At 53.2% G+C, this 18,527-nt stretch overlaps 2 protein-coding genes across 31 annotated transcripts in view; both read right to left on the minus strand.

The window, feature by feature from the left end:
• Window positions 1-18,527, minus strand: part of ARID3B (AT-rich interaction domain 3B) — a 491,508-nt gene that overhangs the window by 378,350 nt on the left and 94,631 nt on the right. The window lies entirely within an intron of this gene.
• Window positions 1-18,527, minus strand: part of CCDC33 (coiled-coil domain containing 33) — a 118,816-nt gene that overhangs the window by 97,176 nt on the left and 3,113 nt on the right. For 8 of the 29 annotated variants that reach the window (XM_084968753.1, XM_084968747.1, XM_084968754.1 and 5 more), the window contains exon 1: window positions 3,069-3,450. The exons of 8 other annotated variants lie outside the window; for them this stretch is intronic. In XM_084968753.1, the coding sequence (XP_084824879.1) occupies window positions 3,069-3,089 (21 nt within the window). In that variant the 5' untranslated portion in view covers window positions 3,090-3,450. Of the gene's footprint in view, window positions 1-3,068; window positions 3,493-18,527 lie in introns of those variants that run through there. 13 more of the 29 variants (XM_084968762.1, XM_084968763.1, XM_084968760.1 and 10 more) reach the window with 9 other exon arrangements.

Below are 18,527 nucleotides of genomic sequence, written 5' to 3' on the forward strand. Positions count from 1 at the left end.
CAGTTGGGACTAAGACACAGGATTCTTGCACTTGCCTCCTCATTGCTCTCTTATTTCTGTTCTGGCCCTCCCTCATCTCACAGAACAGCCAGAGGGTTGCTCTACAAATTTTAATCAGATCACATCACCTCTCTGCTCAACATCCTACAGTAGCTCCCTGTTTCACTCAGAGCTTCACTGCGGCCTGCGAGGACCCTCCAGCCTAGGAAACTGACTTGTCTTATCCCTTGCCCACTCGCTCCAACCACGCTGACCTTCTAGTGGTTTAATCCCACCCACCAGGCTGGCTTTTGCCTCCCAGCCCTTGCCCTGGCTGTCCCTTCTGCCTGGATGGCGCTTCCCTACATGTTCGTCACTGTGGCTGCTTCCCTCACTGCCTCACATCTGACTCTTTATCAGAAAGTACAGGCTGTGGTCCTTGCCTAACAAGATGACTAGACGGGAGGTGAGAACATTACCCTCCTCCCAACCCCAGAAGGGCTAGCCCTACAGAGACTCTCCTTCCCTTCCCCTGGACTAAGGAGCCCCTCCCCCAACCCAGGACCCCACAGGAGCCACCACCATCTGCAGAAGTGTTGAGGTCCCCCCCTCCTCCATTCCAGGCCATTCGGGAGGAGCGGGAGGGAGAAGTCCCTGCCAGGGGGAGGGGGAAAGGGGAAGAAGCAGCCACAGAGCCACTCCCACCCACACAGATCAGAGCAGCTGCCTTCCCAGCGCTCCATCCTCACTGCACACCCCATAACCCATTCATTCCCCAGAAGGTTCCATCTTCTGGTTTGGTGAAATAGGAGCAAGACCAGCAGCCTAGGGGTCAAGAGCCTTAGGTTTCTCTCCAGTTGTGCCCCCAACGATCTGGGAGATCTGAGCCTTAATGTTCCCACATGGTCACTGGGACTGTCTGGAATGGTCTGTAACTGAGTCTTCCCAAGAACTGACCTAAGATTCCTGCAGCAAGGTCAGGAGAGGTGACTATGTCTCTCCCACTCCTGGATTCCCAGGAACTCCTGAAGATAGTAGTCCCAAGCCCTCGTGAGCTCCCTGGGGCCCTAGAAGTGAAGGGATGGCAGTACAGCGGTTGTCCGAAGGCTCACTGACTCCCTGGCAGCCCCAAGTCCAACAAGGCATTTTACAGACCAAGTCGGGAGTGGTACCTCCTCTACATCCTCTCTGTCCTACACATGCTCTATGCCTCCCCTCTGGGACAGCCTTACAGGAAATAAAGTTTGCAGGGGGCTTGGCAAGAACTGCTCGTGCTTCACTTTGGGGCATGAGGCCAGCTGCCCAGCTGGTACTTCCTGGTGCGGCTGGTAGGCACGTGCCCACTGGGCAGGCTGGGCTCAGGGCCAGGAAGGTCTGGGACCAAGGAGGAGGCCTGGAGGGGGGTGGGGGACAATGGGCCAACCTTTCTGCTTTCCCCTCTTTCCTGCCTATGTCTGGAAGGGAATCTGCAAGCTTTCCTCAGACATGTGCCTACATCAGGACCAATATCGCACCCCACCCCCAACCCCTGCCCTTCCCAGGCCTGTGGTGGAGACTTTACCAGGGAATAGAAAATGTACTTGCTAGTCTACATATGGGGGAGTAAACCGTGGCTGATGATGAAACCAAGTCTAAGTTCCTATAAACTCACCTGTGGGAGCGAGATGAACCCTAAGGAGGCAATTCACTTGCTCTGAACACACTTCTGACCAGAAGTGGAGCTGGATATGCCATAGGCTTATGCCCTGTTAACTCACCCAGCACTGCTAGGTTGCATAAAGCAGTGGACAGTATTTTCAGGCAGAGGTTTGGCTGGCTTACTGCTGCCCAAGGCCACTCAGCCAGTCCTGGCAGGACAGGGTTGTGAGAACCCAAGCCCGCCTGACCCCAAAGCCCAACCCTCTCAGCTGCTCCACTGGGGCCCAGCACGTGGGCAGGCTCAGGAGCAGCTGATTCCAATGTCTCACTCTCTAGTCTGCCTTGCCCTCAATAAGCCAGGATTAGCCAGCAGACGTCCTGAGAGACCTGTGACTGCCCATCACCCAGGGCATTTGGAGATATGTGTGGTGGGGGGAGGGGACATGGTGGGGGTAGGAAGACTGCACCAGCAAGGAAGGAGTTAATGGTCTATTGGACAGGAACTCAAATTGGCTCTGGTTGGGAGAGAGGTGCAGGAGACAGACTCTTCCATCCTTCCCTGGCCACTCCTCCGCCCTAGCAATCTGGGAGGCCATGAGAAGCAAGGAAGCGCAGTCCTACCCTCCAGAATGTCCCTGGATCTAAGAGCCATGCCAGCTGGAGAGCCTCTGCCAGAGGCCAGAGAAGGGGGCACTGGGCTGGGAAGAAGGGGGTCTGGCTGCCCTGATCGGTCATTTGGGCTGATTCACTCCAGAGGCCTCTGTGTCACCAGCTGTATCACAAGGGCTTTGAATTAAAAATGGTCCCTTATGTTCCTTCTCTTGCCTGGGAGTTACAATAGCCATGGTGAGGTCCTTTTATAGGTGAGGAAACAGGCTTAGAGACAAGAAAGCCCTTGCACCAAAGCACACAGCTTAGTTCGCAGGGACAGAGCTGGAAAACCAGGGTCCATCTGCCCCCACTTTCTGCTGTCTCTGCTCTGCTCTCACCAGCTGTTCTTTGGACGTGACGTGCTTTCTTTGGGTCCCAGTGGATACATGCTTGGGCTCATAACCTGCGTCAACAGTACTAGCAAATGGTACTAACAATAGTTGTGATGTCTGTGGCAGGAAAGGATTTTCAAAAGCACACAAAAGCAAAAATTGTCAAGAAAAGGAATGATAGATTTGATTACATTAAAATCCACACCAACTTCTATAATGGCTGAAATCACCAGGTTGAGCTGATTCACCTGCAAACACTCTGCATTTCAGATCCATGTATTCCAGGAGTGTAGGACACTTCACCTCACCTGGAAGAGCCACAGAACCCACCTCCTTCCCCATTTCACAGCTGTGAAAACTGAGGCCTAGAGAAAGGCTCTCCAGTCATGATTGAGGAGCAACAAAACAATGGACTTTGAAGGACAGATGATTTCATGCAGGTGTTTGATCCATGCCCCCAGGCCTCACCTTTTTCTTTTTCCGTCTCATCCTCTTGGGGGCAGGGGTGTTTGGCCTTGTTTAACAATCTTGGGGACCAGTACCTGGTATTGGTGGGTGATCAATCCTGCCCAGACAGCTAGCCTGGGTGCCTTGGAGTCTTTGGGGGTGGCAAACAGTATGGAGCATCAGTGTGGTCTCTGGGGTGCCAGACAGGGCTCTGGGGCCTGGGCAGGGGAAAGAGGAGGGTGGGGCAGGGGTCTGGAGCTTCTCAGCAGGGAGACATTATGAAATTGGAGGTGTCCCAGGGGCTCTGGGCCATGGCCAGCAGGGCAGGGGTCAACAACTGGGCAACTGGCTCTTGGTACCCAATGGGAGTGGTCCTCTTTCTGCCCAGACCTGGAAAAGCAGTGAGCTTTCCCACCCAGCTGGGTCACCTGGGCAACGTTGTGTGACATCATAGGGCAGAGTATAAGTCACAGAGACTTCTGTCAGGTGCAGATGGGGGGAATCAGAAGCCATTTCCCTTATTTCTGGAGCTGTGTCCTCCTGCTTTCTGCCATTCAGTCAGCGCCCTTCCTGCTGGTGGCACACCTAACAGCCCATAAACCAAGATTCCCCTGCGCTCAGCCACATGCTGACCACACGCAGGAAAGGAGGAGACTCAGATGTTGCCTGCAAGGAAATCGCAACTTGTTCCTCAAACAACTATTTCTGTTAATGAATCTGCAGCCATCCTGCCTCTATAGAATACCACAGTCTTTTGTTTGTTTAATAATAATAAACATAAAGTTCAGGAGAATGGTTTCCTCTTGGAGGATGGGTGGGAGGACGGGAGACAGAATGGGGAATAGATGTGTTATTGTAACGTTGTCTCTTAGATGGGGTGGTCAGTTAGTGGGTGTTCATTATATTCTTGAGAATAAATGATAACTAACAAGGGCCATGTTTGGGTCAACAATGGTTTTTAGGGTATGGCCCAAAGATGATGATCAATCTAATTCTGAGCTCCACAGAAATCATTACCAAGACAAAAATTTTTTCTTTTTATTTTTATTGAGCACTTACCACATGCCAGGCACAGTTCTAAGTGCTTTTATGCATGGTGAGATGGCAGAATGAGGTATGACTGGATCTTGGCTGGGGTTGGGGTCTGCTCCATGGGAAGGCGAGGTCTGAACTGACCTCCAAGGATGATCAGGAATCCTGGGCTAGCGAAGGTGGGATGGGGAACACTGGTAAAGACCCCTGTGGCCCGTCTCATTTTTCTGCCAGCTGATTTAAGCTCTATACTGAAAGTTCATCTCATTTTTCTTGATGTGGGGGCCAAGAGCAGGTGTACCCTGGCAGCAGGAGCACACTGCTTTGTGGAGACCTCCTAGCCTACCTCCCACCCCACTCCAGAGAGAGAGAGGCAGAGAGAGTGCTTCTCCCCAGTTTAAAGACAGAAAAGCTGAGGATTCACCTTTGATTAGAACAGAAAGGTCACCAGCCGAGGTCACCCAGATGGTTGGGGATGGAAGCTGTGAGTCCCACTCCCAGTTTTCTCCCCTCTCAGGCCTGGGCCAACACGGTCACAATCTAGCAGGTGTAGAAAGGGTCTCAGTGGATGGTTCCCCAGTCTCCTTAGAATGCTTCTCTCTTCCTCTCAGTCTCTTTGGGAGCAAGTTGTGGTGGGAGGAGGGGACCAGCACTACTCCACTGCATACAGGGGACATTTGCGGCTCAGTCCAAGGCCCTGCAGCAGGTCTGGAAGAGGCCAGCAGGGCAATTAGGGAGCACACATTAAGGAGGCACAGGCTCTTAGGGCTATGTGAATGTTTCTGCCACCACACCTCCTTAAATTCTGTACCCTCACTGCCTTGCCTGCCTCAGTGTGGCCCCTGCCCTGTCCTGCAGCTCCTTCCAGTGCCCCCCTGGGCTCTGGGCTCTGACCCAGCTGCCCTACCAGCATCTGAGCTTTCTGCTGCTGCAGCCCCTATTGCCTTCCTGCCTGGGAAGAAGATGATACAACTGGGCCCTGGCTCCAAGCCGTCTGGCTCCAGAGCACTAGTGAGCCCTGCACCCTGCACACTCAGCAGCCTCCGGAAGGAGAGCATTCCCACCACCTCCCTGGACCAAGAACCTGACTGCCCAGCTCCCTGGACCAAGAACCCCTGGGACATTCACTCCTGTGCTACACTAACCTTCCCATCCCAGAAAGGCAGTGAGACAGCCAGCAGCCTGGAGACTGGATACGGCTTTCCTATTTAACACTATGAACCTCCCACCCCTCTCCCACCAGTGGTTCTACCTGCCTCATTCCCCTTTCTCGGTAAGAAGAGCTCTGCCTCCCCAGCCCAGAGAAATGAACCTGCTTCCTGAATGGCCAGAAGACCTTCTGCTCCCCTGCCTGAGAGTCAGCCCCAAGCTTTGATGACTCAGGGAGATGCCACTGTGAGGAAAAGCAGGTAATGATTGATCTCACTGCTAATAGGTAACCCTACCCACCCCCTGCCTCCCAAGAGAGAACACTTGGAGCTGCATCATTTAGTGGGGCCAGGGGTTAAGCACAGCCGTTAGGAAGCCCAGAGTGGCTGCTTTGGATCTGGGGTGGGCTCTTGAGGAAAGAGGGGTCCTGCTTCCTCCCATGGCTTTGAGATGCGCCAGCTGGGCGGCAGGAAGAGTCTATCCTCCACCTCCCCCATTCTTTTACCACCACTACCCCCCTCCCATCACCTTCTCTCCATTTCTTTTTTTTTTTTTATAAGATTTTTTTTTTCTTTGTCTTTTTGCCATTTCTTGAGCCACTCCCATGGCATATGGAGGTTCCCAGGCTAGGGGTCTAATCGGAGCTGTAGCTGCCAGCCTACGCCAGAGCCACAGCAATGTGGGATCCGAGCCACGTCTGTGACCTACACCACAGCTCACGGCAATGCCGGATTGTTAACCCACTGAGCAAGGGCAGGGATCAAACCTGCAACCTCATGGTTCCTAGTCGGATTCGTCTCTCCATTTCTTTTGGGCAACTGGATTGGGCTTCTGGGGAAGGAAAGGGATAGATGCGGTGGGAAACTTGGTATGATTTTTGTAGCAAATGACAGTTGATAGCTGTGTGATCTTGGTTCAAATGCTAACCCTCTCTGAGCTTTGGTTCCCATCTTTATACAGTGGGGAAATCCAGGCAGCTCTGAGGGCTGAATGAGGCAATGCAGGTAAAGCACTTAGTGCTGATATTCAGTTCAGTGCTCCCCCAAATGCTTGCTCTCTTCCCCGCTAAACAACCTTGGACTTGGCAGGTTCTCCCCAGAAGCAATGGGCCAGAGAAGTGAAAAATGCCTGCAGGTCACAGCATGCACAACTCCACCCAGTGCCTGAGCCTTCACCCTCAGCCCAGATAATCCAGCCCCTCTCTCCTCTTTCCCAGACACACTCTGTTCCCAGCTTCCAGCTCCATTCCCACAGCCACCTCTCTCCAGGCAGCCGCCTCACTAGAAATCTCTCCTCCCCTCCTATCTAAATCCAATTTATCCTCATGTCCAGCTCGAGACCCTTCATCTGGGAAGCCTCCCTCTTTGTCTGCTCCTAACAGTCCTCTTTCCACGGTAACACTTGCCTGTGTCTGTGCTGCTAAGTTCACTCCCGATAGGAAATAAACCTAAGGTCAATGCCCTGCCAAGGCAGTTCCCTGAGGTCAATTGTCAGCCAAGGCAGTTCCCTTAGAGGGTCTCTACCCTCCAAATGCCACTTTCCCTCAGCCCCAGCAGTGTATACAGCAGGTGCTCACATTTTGGCTGAAGGATGGCAGACTCGAGGAGGACCAATGAATTCAATGGTGAATCCACAGCCTGTGAGGTCAGGACCGTTGGGGGCTGCTCTGACCTCGCATGAGCTAAGGCTCAACCTGGAAGTTTCTGCAGAGAGATTTGAGGGTGGCTGAGTGGGGACTGGCTCTGCCTTGTGCTTCAATGAGGGCTGCCACTGGGACCCCTGGGGGCCAGTTCACACCCCACCCCTTAAGGCACTAGGCTGAGTTTGAGCTTAAGTCACTGCAACCAGAGCTCTCTCTGCTGGGGGCACCCAGGAGCCCCTCTCTCTGTGGTCCTGCCTCTCCAGCCTTCCCTCCTCTCACCCTCAGCCTCTCCAACACCAAGGAAGCAGCCCAAGGACAAGGCTGCCTGCTTCCTTTGAGAGAGTTCAAATGGGAGAGCAGGTGAGTATGGCTGGAGAGTACAGCTGAGTCTCCTCTCCTGTCACCTGTGCTGTTGGGGGTCTCCCATTTGTACTGCAGATCCATTCTCTTTCTCCTCTTCCCTGAGCTGTGCCTGGAGGCTGTCCCTGGGTTCTGGTTAGGCTGGGAGGGCCAGCAGGGAGAGAGGAAGCTCCCTCCCAGCTGGTTCTCTGGATTGGCTGGTCCCTCTCCCCATGGCTACCCTGCCTGGCAGGCAGCACTCTCCACACAGCCACCCCTCCAGGTCATCATTCCCCCTCTTGCCTGTTTGGGTCTAAGGGGCAGTGAAGGCTCCTCTCACTTACTAGTCCCCAGGGGACTACACATCCCTCTTGTTCTTCCTAAACTTCGCCCTCAACTTTGCAAACAGTCCCTCTATTAACCTCCCCTCAAAGGATTGAAATTGCATGCATTCTTTTCCCTACAAGGTCCTGACTGATGCACCTGCTGTGTGAGCCCCTCTCGGTGGGCCTGAACACTGGTCTGATATCCTGGTATTGCTGGCACCCTCACCACTACCACGTCTTCACATCCTGAGAAGACCGAGTGGGCAGTAACTACGCCAGGTGCTGTGCCCAGAGTTTACCTCACTGCCTCTTTTTATCCTCATTTTCACAGCCCCAAGAGTTATTGCTGTTACTCCATTTTTTTTTTTTTGTCTTTGTCCTTTTTTTAGGGCTGCTCCTGCAGCATATGGAGGTTCCCAGGCTAGGGGTCTAATTGGAACCGTAGCCGCCGGCCTACTCCAGAGCCACAGCAACATGGGATCTGAGCCATGTCTGCAACCTACACCACAGCTCACAGCAACGCCGGATCCTTAACCTGCTGAGCAAGGCCAGGGATCAAACCCACAACCTCATGGTTCCTAGTCAGATTCGTTTCCTCTGTGACACCACAGGAACTCCTGTTACTCCATTTTTAAGAAGAGGAAACAGACGCTCTGAGAAATGAAGGGACTTGTCCAACTTCAAAGCAGCAGAGTTGGGATGTGAATGTGGGTCTGCTGGCTCCAAAGCCTACCATCACAATCACAAAAGCGTATCGCTTTCGCCTCCTCTCCCAGGGAAATGGGTCACATCTCTCCATCCTTCATCCTCAAACTGGGATGACATGAAAAAGGCACAGTTCAGAGATGACAACATCTGGCCTTTCAAATGGGGCCAGAGATATACTCTGTGACAATGCCACCCACAGACACGAGAGTCAAAGGAGAGAGAGGAAGGGCAAGCTGGGGGTCTCAGCTGGGCACAAACCAGGGCAGAGGACACCTATCAGCACAAATGGGTGGCAAGGTTGTCTGGCAGGATCCCTGCACCCTGGGCTTGCTCCCAGTTCCAGCTGAGTCCCTTCAATGGAGCCTGCCTGCAGGCTAAGCGGACCATGGCAGATCCCAGAGGTGTTGGGGGGCTGCCCTTCCGACCTTCTGGTGCCTTACTGTGCAGAGGTGACCTGGGTCAGCTTAGTCAATGGCTGCTGGACTTAAGGCATGAGCCTCCATATTTTGTCATGGCGGACTTGATAGTTCCAACCCTGTCACTGTGCCTTGTTTTCGTCCTTCAGGACTGACCAGCCTGACCCAGCACTACTACACTGGGCAGCAAAAAATACTCTGGCTCCTCCATGCCCCACAGCAAGCATTTTACGCAAGTCCTTTGACCCCCTTGGGCCTCAATTCCTCAACCACAAGGCAGAGAGGATAATCCACCTTGTAGGGGTGCGGTGAGGACCAGGTGAGAAGATGGGTGTCCCACATATGGCAGGTGCCCGGGTACAAGCTTCCCCTGGGTTTATGCCAGTTTGTGTCAATCCAGGGCCCCTGTGGCTCCAGTTCTCCAACAGGAGACTTGGGGTGACTGTTATGGGTGTGCTGCTCTCCCTGCTGGCTGCCACCCTGTCCCTTAGTTCAGCAGGTGCATTTATTGATCCTGCATTGAAGGAGACCTCTCAGCATTTGGTAACCAGAGGTCTCATTCAGGGCAGCCCAAGTCCCATCGCCATGCCACAAATCACTTCACTGAAGATGCAACGTGGCTTTTGGGCATTTTTCTTTTGAGAAATCAGTAACTCGTTAACAAGGGACTGAATAAAGGGGTAAGCAGAGAAGGCCACCTGCCGTTCCCTTCCATCAAGAGGGGCAGAAGGGGGGGACCCTGCCAAGGTGGAGCAGGGGTCCGCTCGTGGCAGAGAGGCCGGGGGTGGGGGGATCCAGTAGGCTCAACCAGTTCCCTCACCCCAACTCTTCCAACCTACAAATGTGCACAAGTTTCTTCTCTGCTTCCATGAACTGCTCTCAGAAGAGCACTGCTCTCAGAAGAGATGCTGACTCTCAGGAGATCCCTGCAGGCCTCATAGTCTGCTCCCTCCAGCCCCTCCAGCCTCATCACAGCTGACCCCTGCCTCACACCCACGCTCCCCTGAATGGACTCTGGTCTCCCCAGACTTTTGGCTTTGCCATATGCTCTCTGGACTGTCCTTCCCATAGCAGCCTAAATAACCATGGTGCTTCTTTAAGATGCAAAGCAACAACCTCCAGAAATCTTCCCTGAGACCTTCCCCCACTGCCCCTACCCCAACCCAGAGGCATCAGAGCCACAGCCCCTGGGATTCCCCCTGTCTCAGAGGAGAAAGACCCTCTCCTGCTGAATTCCCTAGGAGAGGGTCTGTCTCCTCTGAGGGCAGAGATTGGGTCTGGTGAGACCTCATCCCCAAGGCCCGAGTTGTTGCCTGGCACAGGGCTGGTGCCAGGGGGGTGCTCCCTGAGCGAGGGAGGGACAATCTTAGCATCAGACACATTCCTCTGCCCTGTTAATTCCCCAGATGCCACCACTTCAGCTTGGGATAGTGATGCCTGGTCCCCAAATAGCCCCCCTCTTCCAGAGTCCAAGCTGGAATGAGCCAGCAGGTCCAAGGAGCTCCAGTTACAAGAAACTGCTTATTCAGGCCTCATCTGCTAGGACCCTTGATTGCCACCTCTCAGATTTCCGGCTCAGCGCCAGGCCCCTCGCCCACACTGCGTACTGTCTCTACCCAAGAGCAGAGCCTCTGGCCCTAATCTCATTTGCGGCCATGAAATCGCATTTGCAGCATATTAATGCAGTGCGGAGCTGGCCTGGCCCGCCTGACTCCTGGAGGAGAGGAGCCTGGAAAGCAATCTTGTGGGGAGACGTCTCCCGGAACTCCCACCGACAAAAAGCAATTATGCTTTAAGAGGAAGATTAAAATAATATCCCTGCCCCCCCAGTGCCCACCGGAGGCCCCCCATCACCTCCCAATAGCAATTCAAGGGCAGGCTTCCTGCTGGGGGATAGGGTGGGGCAGACTGGGTTCTCTCCCTCCCGAATGTGCCCCCAAGGCCCCTCCCTTCACTTCCCTGCAACCTTACCACCCTTTACCCCCTTGAGTTCCCCAAAGAAACCACGCCCTCTCAAGCCTCTGGGCCTTTGCCTGGGCTGTTCCCTCCACTGAGAATGCAGCCCTCCAACCCTCGTCTATCTGGCAAGCTGCCATTCACACAACATAGTAGTCATAACATATTTTATGAGCATTTAGTATATTCTTTTTTTTTTTTTTTTTGGTCTTTTTTTGGGTGGGCTGCACCTGTGGCGTATGGAGGTTCCCAGGCCAGGGGTCGAATCAGAGCTGTAGCCGCCAGCCTACACCACAGCCCCATCAACACCAGATCCGAGCTGCATCTGCGACCTACAACTCAGCCTACAGCAATGCCGGATCTTTAACCCAATGAGCAAGGCCAGGTATCAAACCTGTGTCCTCACAGCTGCTAGTCAGATTGGTTTCTGCTGAGCCACAAGGGAAACTCCATATTCTTTAAATTTACTAAATGTTCAATCTGACAATTCTGTCAAAGAACTACTGTCATTACTCCCATTTTATGGATGAAGAGAGAGGGGCACGGAGAAGTTAAGTCCCATAGCTAGAAGGTGGCAGAGCAGGGATTTTAAGGAGAGCTGTCATTCTTTGATCCAGGGGAGGCCCAGCTGCTTTCCCCTCCCACATCTAGGTCGGCAGGGGTCTCACTGTAGTGTCTTGTCTCCCTGGGAGCTCTGAGAGGCCAGGCCTGGAGGAGAATCAGGGCCTAACAAACACTTCTTATGTGGAAGAATCGACGCTCCTCCTGCAGGGATAGCAGGGGTGCAGATGTTTGTCCCACTCCTGCCTCCAAGGCTGAATCCTTCCAGTCTGTCTGTATCGGAACTGGAATCTATTTGGAATTCCCTCTCCTCCAGGAAGGGCGCCAGGACTGCAGTCAGGCTAGCATATTATTTAACTTGCTAGGCATCATTATCCCCATAGTACAGAGAAGAAAACGGAGGTCAGAGAAGTAAAGTGACTTTATCAGGAACACTTAGTACAAGGCAGAGCAGGGATCTGAATTCATGCCTGAGTCCAAAGTCTGTTTATCCACAGCATCCTCCTGGCTATAACTCACTCTTGCTCCTCACATAGGGTGGGTAAGGGCTTAATTGTGTGCTGGGGCTATTTACACAACACTTTTTTCTAAGTGTCATCAGCTAACTCCAGTGGGCCAGGGGTTTTGCATGGGAACCCTGAGTCACTGAGAGCACCAACCCCCTCCCCAGTCCGTTCCCAAACCACCCAGGACAATGAGCCCTCGCTGTTGGGGTCAGATAACACTGAATACTCTGTCTTGGCTGGACTTGGTGTGATATGCAGCTACAAGAAAGAAATCTGTTCACCCAAGTGCTTGTCCATGATCCTGTCATGCTGCCTGGAAAGCCCATGGAAGTATGAGTCTCCCTGGGAAAGAACACTGCAAGTCATTCCCACCTCTGTGCTGATTACGGTAACAGAAAAAAGCAAAAATATATGGTGGAGACCTGGGTTCTAGCCTGGCTTTGCTAGTGAGTCACTGGGAAGCCTTGAGTGAGCCACTTAATTCCCAAGGGCTCAGTTTCTTACTCCAGCATAGGGACATGATCAGGGCTATCCTGCCCACCTCCCAATATTCATGCAAGGCTCTAATGGGTTTTGCAGCTTCCCCTTTGCTAGCCTGGCTGCAAGCAGCCTGGGCAAACAGGATAGCAGAGGGGTCAGAGCCCTGGAGCTGGCCCCAAACTTCCATGCCCTCAGCATACCCTGCAACTCCCCACCCCACAAACACGCACTCTCCACTTCATCCCTTCTCCCTGCTTGCTGTCCCTTCCCCCAACTCCACATTCTGGCCCCCAGAATTTTGTTCTCCCTGTCTTTTCCCCTTGAAAACCACTCTTCTTAATCCCTACTGGACCCCCCATTTTTTGAGGCAGATGTCCCCCTGACATCTGTGAGGTGGGTTTTTGTTTTGTTTTGTCGTTCTAGAGTTGCACCTGCGGCATATGGAGATTCCCAGGCTAGGGTTGAATCAGAGCTGTAGCCGCCAAATCAGAGCTATGCCACAGCCATGGCAACGTCAGATCAGAGCAGTGCCTGTGACATACACCACAGGTCATGGCAATGCTGGATCCTTAACCCAATGGGAGAGGCCAGAGATGGAATCTGCATCCTCATGGATGCTACTCAGGTTCATTTCCGCTGAGCCTCAATGGGAACTCCTGTGAGGTGGGTTTTAATGAAACAAGCAATTTCCCACCCTTGTCCTCATCTGAGTCTCACAACCTCCCTGCCAGTGGGCACTGCTTTGTCCATTGTACAGATGAGGAACTTGAGGCCCAGGGAGGTAACTGATATGCCCAAAGACATACAGCTCTTACGCAACTGCAAAACAGAGTCCTTTCCTACAGCAGACTGAGTCCTTGATGACCGCCCAGCCCGTACCCATAACTTCTTCCCCAAGCGCCAGCTGCCATCACAGTGAGCTTATGTCTCTGTCTTTCAACTCCTCCTATTTCCTCTCCCCACCTAGCCTGGCAGCTCCCCAAGGGCTGGGAGATACAGGTACCTTCTTTACTGATGGGGGAGTGGATGAATGGATGGATGGACATAGTCACTGTGGGCCAAGAGAGGTTGGAGCACTGGACCCAAGGGTAGGCTTCAGATCCAGGTGGAGAAAGAATATCTCTGACTCATCCTCCATCCATCCTGTTGGTTGCAGCTGCTCCTGAGGCCAGGGCCTCTGCAGAACCAGCCCAGGGCCTCTGCAGAACCAGCCCAGGATCCAGAGTGGGATGTCTCAGCTGACTCTTGACAGGCCAACCCCTTACCAGGGCTAGGTTAGGCCAACTGGGTCCTGTTAGCTTTCTTTCCCTGCTTCCCTCCCTCATCTGCTGTTTTATTAAAGACCAGTTATTAAAGACTGGTTTCACACGGCGTTTTGATTGCACCTCATATATCACACATGCCATGTCCGCAAAGCCTCCTTCTCCTCTGGTAGAAGCTGCACATTGGGGGTCTGTACAGGGACAAAGCCAGAAGGTCCCAAGGAGCTGTGGGTACATGTAGGGGAAGGTGTGTACCCCATGTCTGTTCAACAATGTGCTGGTGTAAATCCACTGTTGTGATGTGGGGAGGTGGGGGTCTCTGCATGCCCACGAGGTGGTGGCTTTACATATATCCAACACGGGTGTGTCCTTCCACATCTGCACATCTGTGAATGCGTCTGTGTACCCGAGTATCTGTTGAGGGCACATCCACTTTCCAAGGGTGTGAGTGAGGGAGAAGAGAGGATGAGCTTAAAAGGCCATGATAACTTGGCCCTCCTGCCCCTCCTCCCTCCTTGCCCCTGAAGGTAATTTCTGGAGATGAGGGGCTACCACAATTCTCCCCACTAGAGCACACAGCTGCTGGGCCTGAGCTGGGAGGACATCAGAGCCTGCTACCTCTCTCCTCTCCATCTCCTCTTCACCACATACATCTCTCTCTCTCTCTCTCTCTCTCTCTCTCTCTCTCACACACACACACACACACATGCTCGTGCACAGGCAGTAGTGCCTGACTGGGGTGGGGGAAGGCAGCGATGGGGGAGGGGTGGCAGGGCCATCTGGTAAGCTCAGATACAACAATCTGCTAATGGGGCTTCTTCCCAGACCAGCACCCAGGCTGATCCAGCCTTCTCCACCCTGAAACCTGGTACCCAGGTCCCAGAGACAGTGGGGTTCACAAGTTTCCAACACCCTTCCCCTGGGAAGCCAGCTAGGTAAGCAGCAGCAACCCTTTCTTCCAGATGCAGGACCTGAGGCCCAGACCCATCTACTTTCCCCAGTAGAGACATTCCAACTCATTACTAGAACAGCATCTATTAAACCCTGCCTGCAGGGCAGGGCTAACCGTATATCAACTAATTCAATTTTCCCAGCAATAGATAATACAGGAATCGCCCCCTCCCCATTTTACAGATGTGAAAATGGAGGCTGAGGGATGTTATGTGACCTGCACAGGGTCAGTTACTAAATAAATGCCAGAGACTGATCTGAACCCAGATCCTCCTGACCCCAGTGCACCTGCCTCTCACTGCCAGTTGGCTGAACCCCAAACCTCTCCTGTAATATCCCACCCTTCTGAGCTCTGGGCACTGTTTCCAAGGCAGGAAAACAGGCAGGTTGGGTGAAGAGACAAGCCTGGGCAAGGACATAAATAAAGGACACCCCTACCCCACCCCCATGCCAACACTACATATTTTTCAGGTCTTAGCCACTATCCACTATGTACAGGGACCTCTGCTTTCTTCTGAGCACCCCCCCCCCCCACCGCCGTGGGCAGAAAGTCTCTCAGTACCACCCAGAAGCAAGAGGGGACAGTATGTGGCCTGCAGAGTCATTGTGGTGCATAGAGCCAAGGGCCTTTCTCTTCCTGTGGGGCTAATGGCCATGTCCCTCACCCCTGCCCTCCCTGGGGCCAGGCCCAGCTAGCCCCACCTCTCCTGTCAGCCTCAGCCTTTGCCTGGTGACAGGTGACGGGTCTACATTCCTCCCTGCATGGGTGACAGCACTCTCTGGGAACACATTGACAGTGCCTTTGTTCCCCAGAAATAAAAGAAAATCGAGCTACAAAGGGAAACCTCAGGTAGCTTTTAACGGAGCTTGGCTGCCTGGGGCAGAGTGTGTTTAAGCTGGAGGCAGTTGTCAGAGGAGCAGAAGGGGGAGCTGCCTGCAGTCCCCTCTTGCCCCCCTCACTCCCTTGATCGAGTTTACACAAGGAAAAGGCTCTTCCAAATAGCATGCAAAGGAGAAAATCAATGAGAATTGACAGAGAAATGTAAAGCAGCAAAGCAGCCGTGTGTGTGTGTGTGTGTGTGTGTGTGTGTGTGTGTGTGTGTGTGAGAGAGAGAGAGAGAGAGAGAGAGAGAGACAGCAGAAGTATGCTGTCTGGACCCAGGCTGACCTACTCTGGGGCCCAGGCCTGGGGATGGGGGTGGTGGGAGTCAGTCCCAGGCACGTGCCTGCGGAGGGGCGCTGGTGGCTGGGGGAGGGGTGGCAGCTGAGTCTCTCACTCGAGTTAAGAGAGAGATTAATATATTCAATCCGCTCGGGGTAATTGAGGGAACAATTGGAGTGTTTTTCTAAAGCACATAAAACTGCCTCATTTGCAAGGAGGAGCTGACCTGCTCACATCCTCTGTAGGAGATGGAGCTCAGGAAAGGAGGAGGGAAGGTGACACTGGTGTCCCAATACAGAGGGCTTGGGGCACTAGCTTGGGAGAGGGGGAGCAGTGCTGATCTAACCCATTCTAACCTGTCCTACCTTGTTAGTAGCAATCCAAGCACTGCATTCCAGAGCCTCTGTTTCCCCACCTGTGAAATGGGTACTGGGCATAGCCCTCCACCAGGAAATTGGATACAGGAGGGAAGGCCACGCTGACCTTGAAGGTCTGGCACTGAGGTGTAGGGGCGAAGAAGTGTCCAGCTCCCCATCTCCACCCCAGATGAACCAGGCAGTAATGTTAATGAAATCCACCGTGTGTGTATTGCCCCCCCCCAATCCTTCCTTTCTCCAGGGCAATAGAAATGGTATATGCAATAGTGAGCAATAAAAGGCAGAATGAATTGAAAAGCAGGGCCGAAAGGGGAAGAGAATGAGGGCCTGGCGTGTGCTGGCCCAAAGGCAGAAGGATGCCTGGGGCTTCAAGAGTGTGGGTCTGGAGCTCCAGCCAGAACCAGCACTCCAAGGGCGGAGAGACTCAGAGGTGGGTGGAGGAGGGAGGAAGAAAGGGAAAGGGGTGGGGGAGGGGCGGAGGGAGGGAACAAAGAGAGACTGCTGCGGAGACCTAGTTTGGGAATGGACGGGCTGGCAGCGGGGACGCTGAGCAAGCCTCTGACTGCTCGTTCCCCTCCACTTCTCCTTAATGAAAGCCCCCCAGCCTGTTGGTGCCAAAGCCACAATCAGAATCCACAGGCATAGAGCCAGGTGCTCAGCATTTGGTGATTGCTTTATTAGCTTTTTCTTCTCTTTTTCTCCCCTCCAGGGCAAAAAAAAAAAAAAAAAAATGTTTTAAATGGAAAAAAAAAAAAAGACCCTTGAAAGCATCATTTAAAAGGCTCCTTGGGAACAGAATCATTTCCTTGAAACAAAACTGCAATTGTTTGCAAAGGTAAATGCCAAGAAGGGAGCCCATCTCCCCCTCCCTCTCCCCTTTTCCCACTCCCACCCCTGCTCCCGTGTGGGAGGAAGCTCTGGGTCTAGTGTGAAGGAGCCCCCAGGATGGCTTGCTGAGCTACAGGAAAGGAATTTTTAAGTTCATATTTCCAGAAATTTCATCACTGGGAATTTCCAGTCTACAGTTTCCCTCTTAAACAGCTCTGTGCGGGGGGGGGGAGGTTGTCCTTATACCTTCAAGATCTCTTAGAGAGGTGGGTGAGGTACAGGAGGGATTGTAGCCCCTGAGGGCCTTTGCAGCTCCAGGCCCAAGACCGATGTGGCCTCCCCTTGCCCCTCAATTCCCCAGAAGGCCTTGTGTGCCCTTAAAAAAGTTAAGGGGTGTACCCCCAAGGCCTCAGCAGGCAGATTTGGCCTGCCCCTTGCTGCTTCCCTCATCCTGGGGGACCTACCCTGCATGGCCATCCTCGATCTGGTTGGATGAACTCCCACTTGCCCTGGGGAAAGGGGCCTTGAGGGTGCTGGGGTGGTGCAGCCACATGGTCTCAAACCTGCCAAGAGGCGAAGGAGGCAGCATCAAGGGACAGGATGAATCTGGTAGAGCTCTGCCGGGAAAGGAAGCTGCCTGTGCAGCTGGCAGGAAACCTGGAGCTGGCTCCCTCCTTTGCACGGTAAATTTCCCTCTGCAGCCACTGCTTGTGCATCCTGGTCCCCCAACTCGTGGGTCAGGGCCTGAGGGAGTGAGCTCTATCGTAGACGCTGTGACCTACATGCTGGAAATACTCATGGGGGATAAGCCCTCACTACCACCAACCCCCACTCCCCCCCCCTCACCTCCCCACACACACAGGGGAAGAAACTTGGGGACTGGAGAAGTGAATATGTTAGCTCAGGGAATTGACTGTCCCAGCAGAGTCTCCAGGATTTCTGGAATGCTGTGACCTACGCTGGCATGGCTATTTAGGACTATGTAACCTGTGGGTCATGGCTGAGAAGCAAAGTGATTCAGAGTCAGTCACTGACGCTTACACTGAGCCTTGCCTCCTGTTCCCTACTCATCCTTGATCATTGTATAGCTAATGCCCCTGCCCTCTGCCCCCTGCTGTATCCTCACCCCATTCCTCAATCCATGACCATCAGCAGTTCTGGCTTTAAAAACGGACACACAAATTGGAGAACAACTTGAGTTAACACTGAAGTTCTAAATTGGGTAGATTCAATGGTTGAAATCCCTGATGCAGACAGCCCTGAGGCTAGTTTGGAAGGGACAAAAATCAATTCAGGGAAGGCTTCCCGGAGGAGGTGGTCTTGCGTCTATCCATTAGCACCTGGAGCCCAGAAGTCCATCCCTGGCCTTGGAACTGAATATTGCTGAATCTGCACTCAAGGATGCAATTCCCCCCTCTCTTCTCCATGCCTCCTGCTCACTGCCTTTTCTTCTCACTCCCGCCACCCCCCAAATTGCTTTTTTCTCCTCTTCAGTTGAAAATCAGAGAACTGGGTTAAGGTCTTCATTTTCCCTATCTGCAAGAGTCCCTGTGGTTCTAGGCCACATCCACTTCCCCAGGGAGCTGGCCACAGGTCCAGAGGAGGCCCCATTGCTCTCTGAGAGCCTGGTCATGCCGTTGTCCTTCCAGCTGTGCCTTGGTACCTCCAAAGACACCAGAAAAGTGCCCTCTTTCCTCAGACTGAACTGCTGGATGAGTCTGCCTGAGCTGAAAGAAACAGCCCCTCTATTTTCTGAAGGACCCCTCTCCATTGTCTGTTCCCCTA

This window comes from Sus scrofa, chromosome 7, assembly GCF_054392235.1.
Source record: "Sus scrofa isolate SSC_HxYL_T2T_F1_AM1 chromosome 7, Sscrofa_HxYL_maternal_Yorkshire_Landrace_v2.0, whole genome shotgun sequence".
Taxonomy (NCBI): domain Eukaryota; kingdom Metazoa; phylum Chordata; class Mammalia; order Artiodactyla; family Suidae; genus Sus; species Sus scrofa.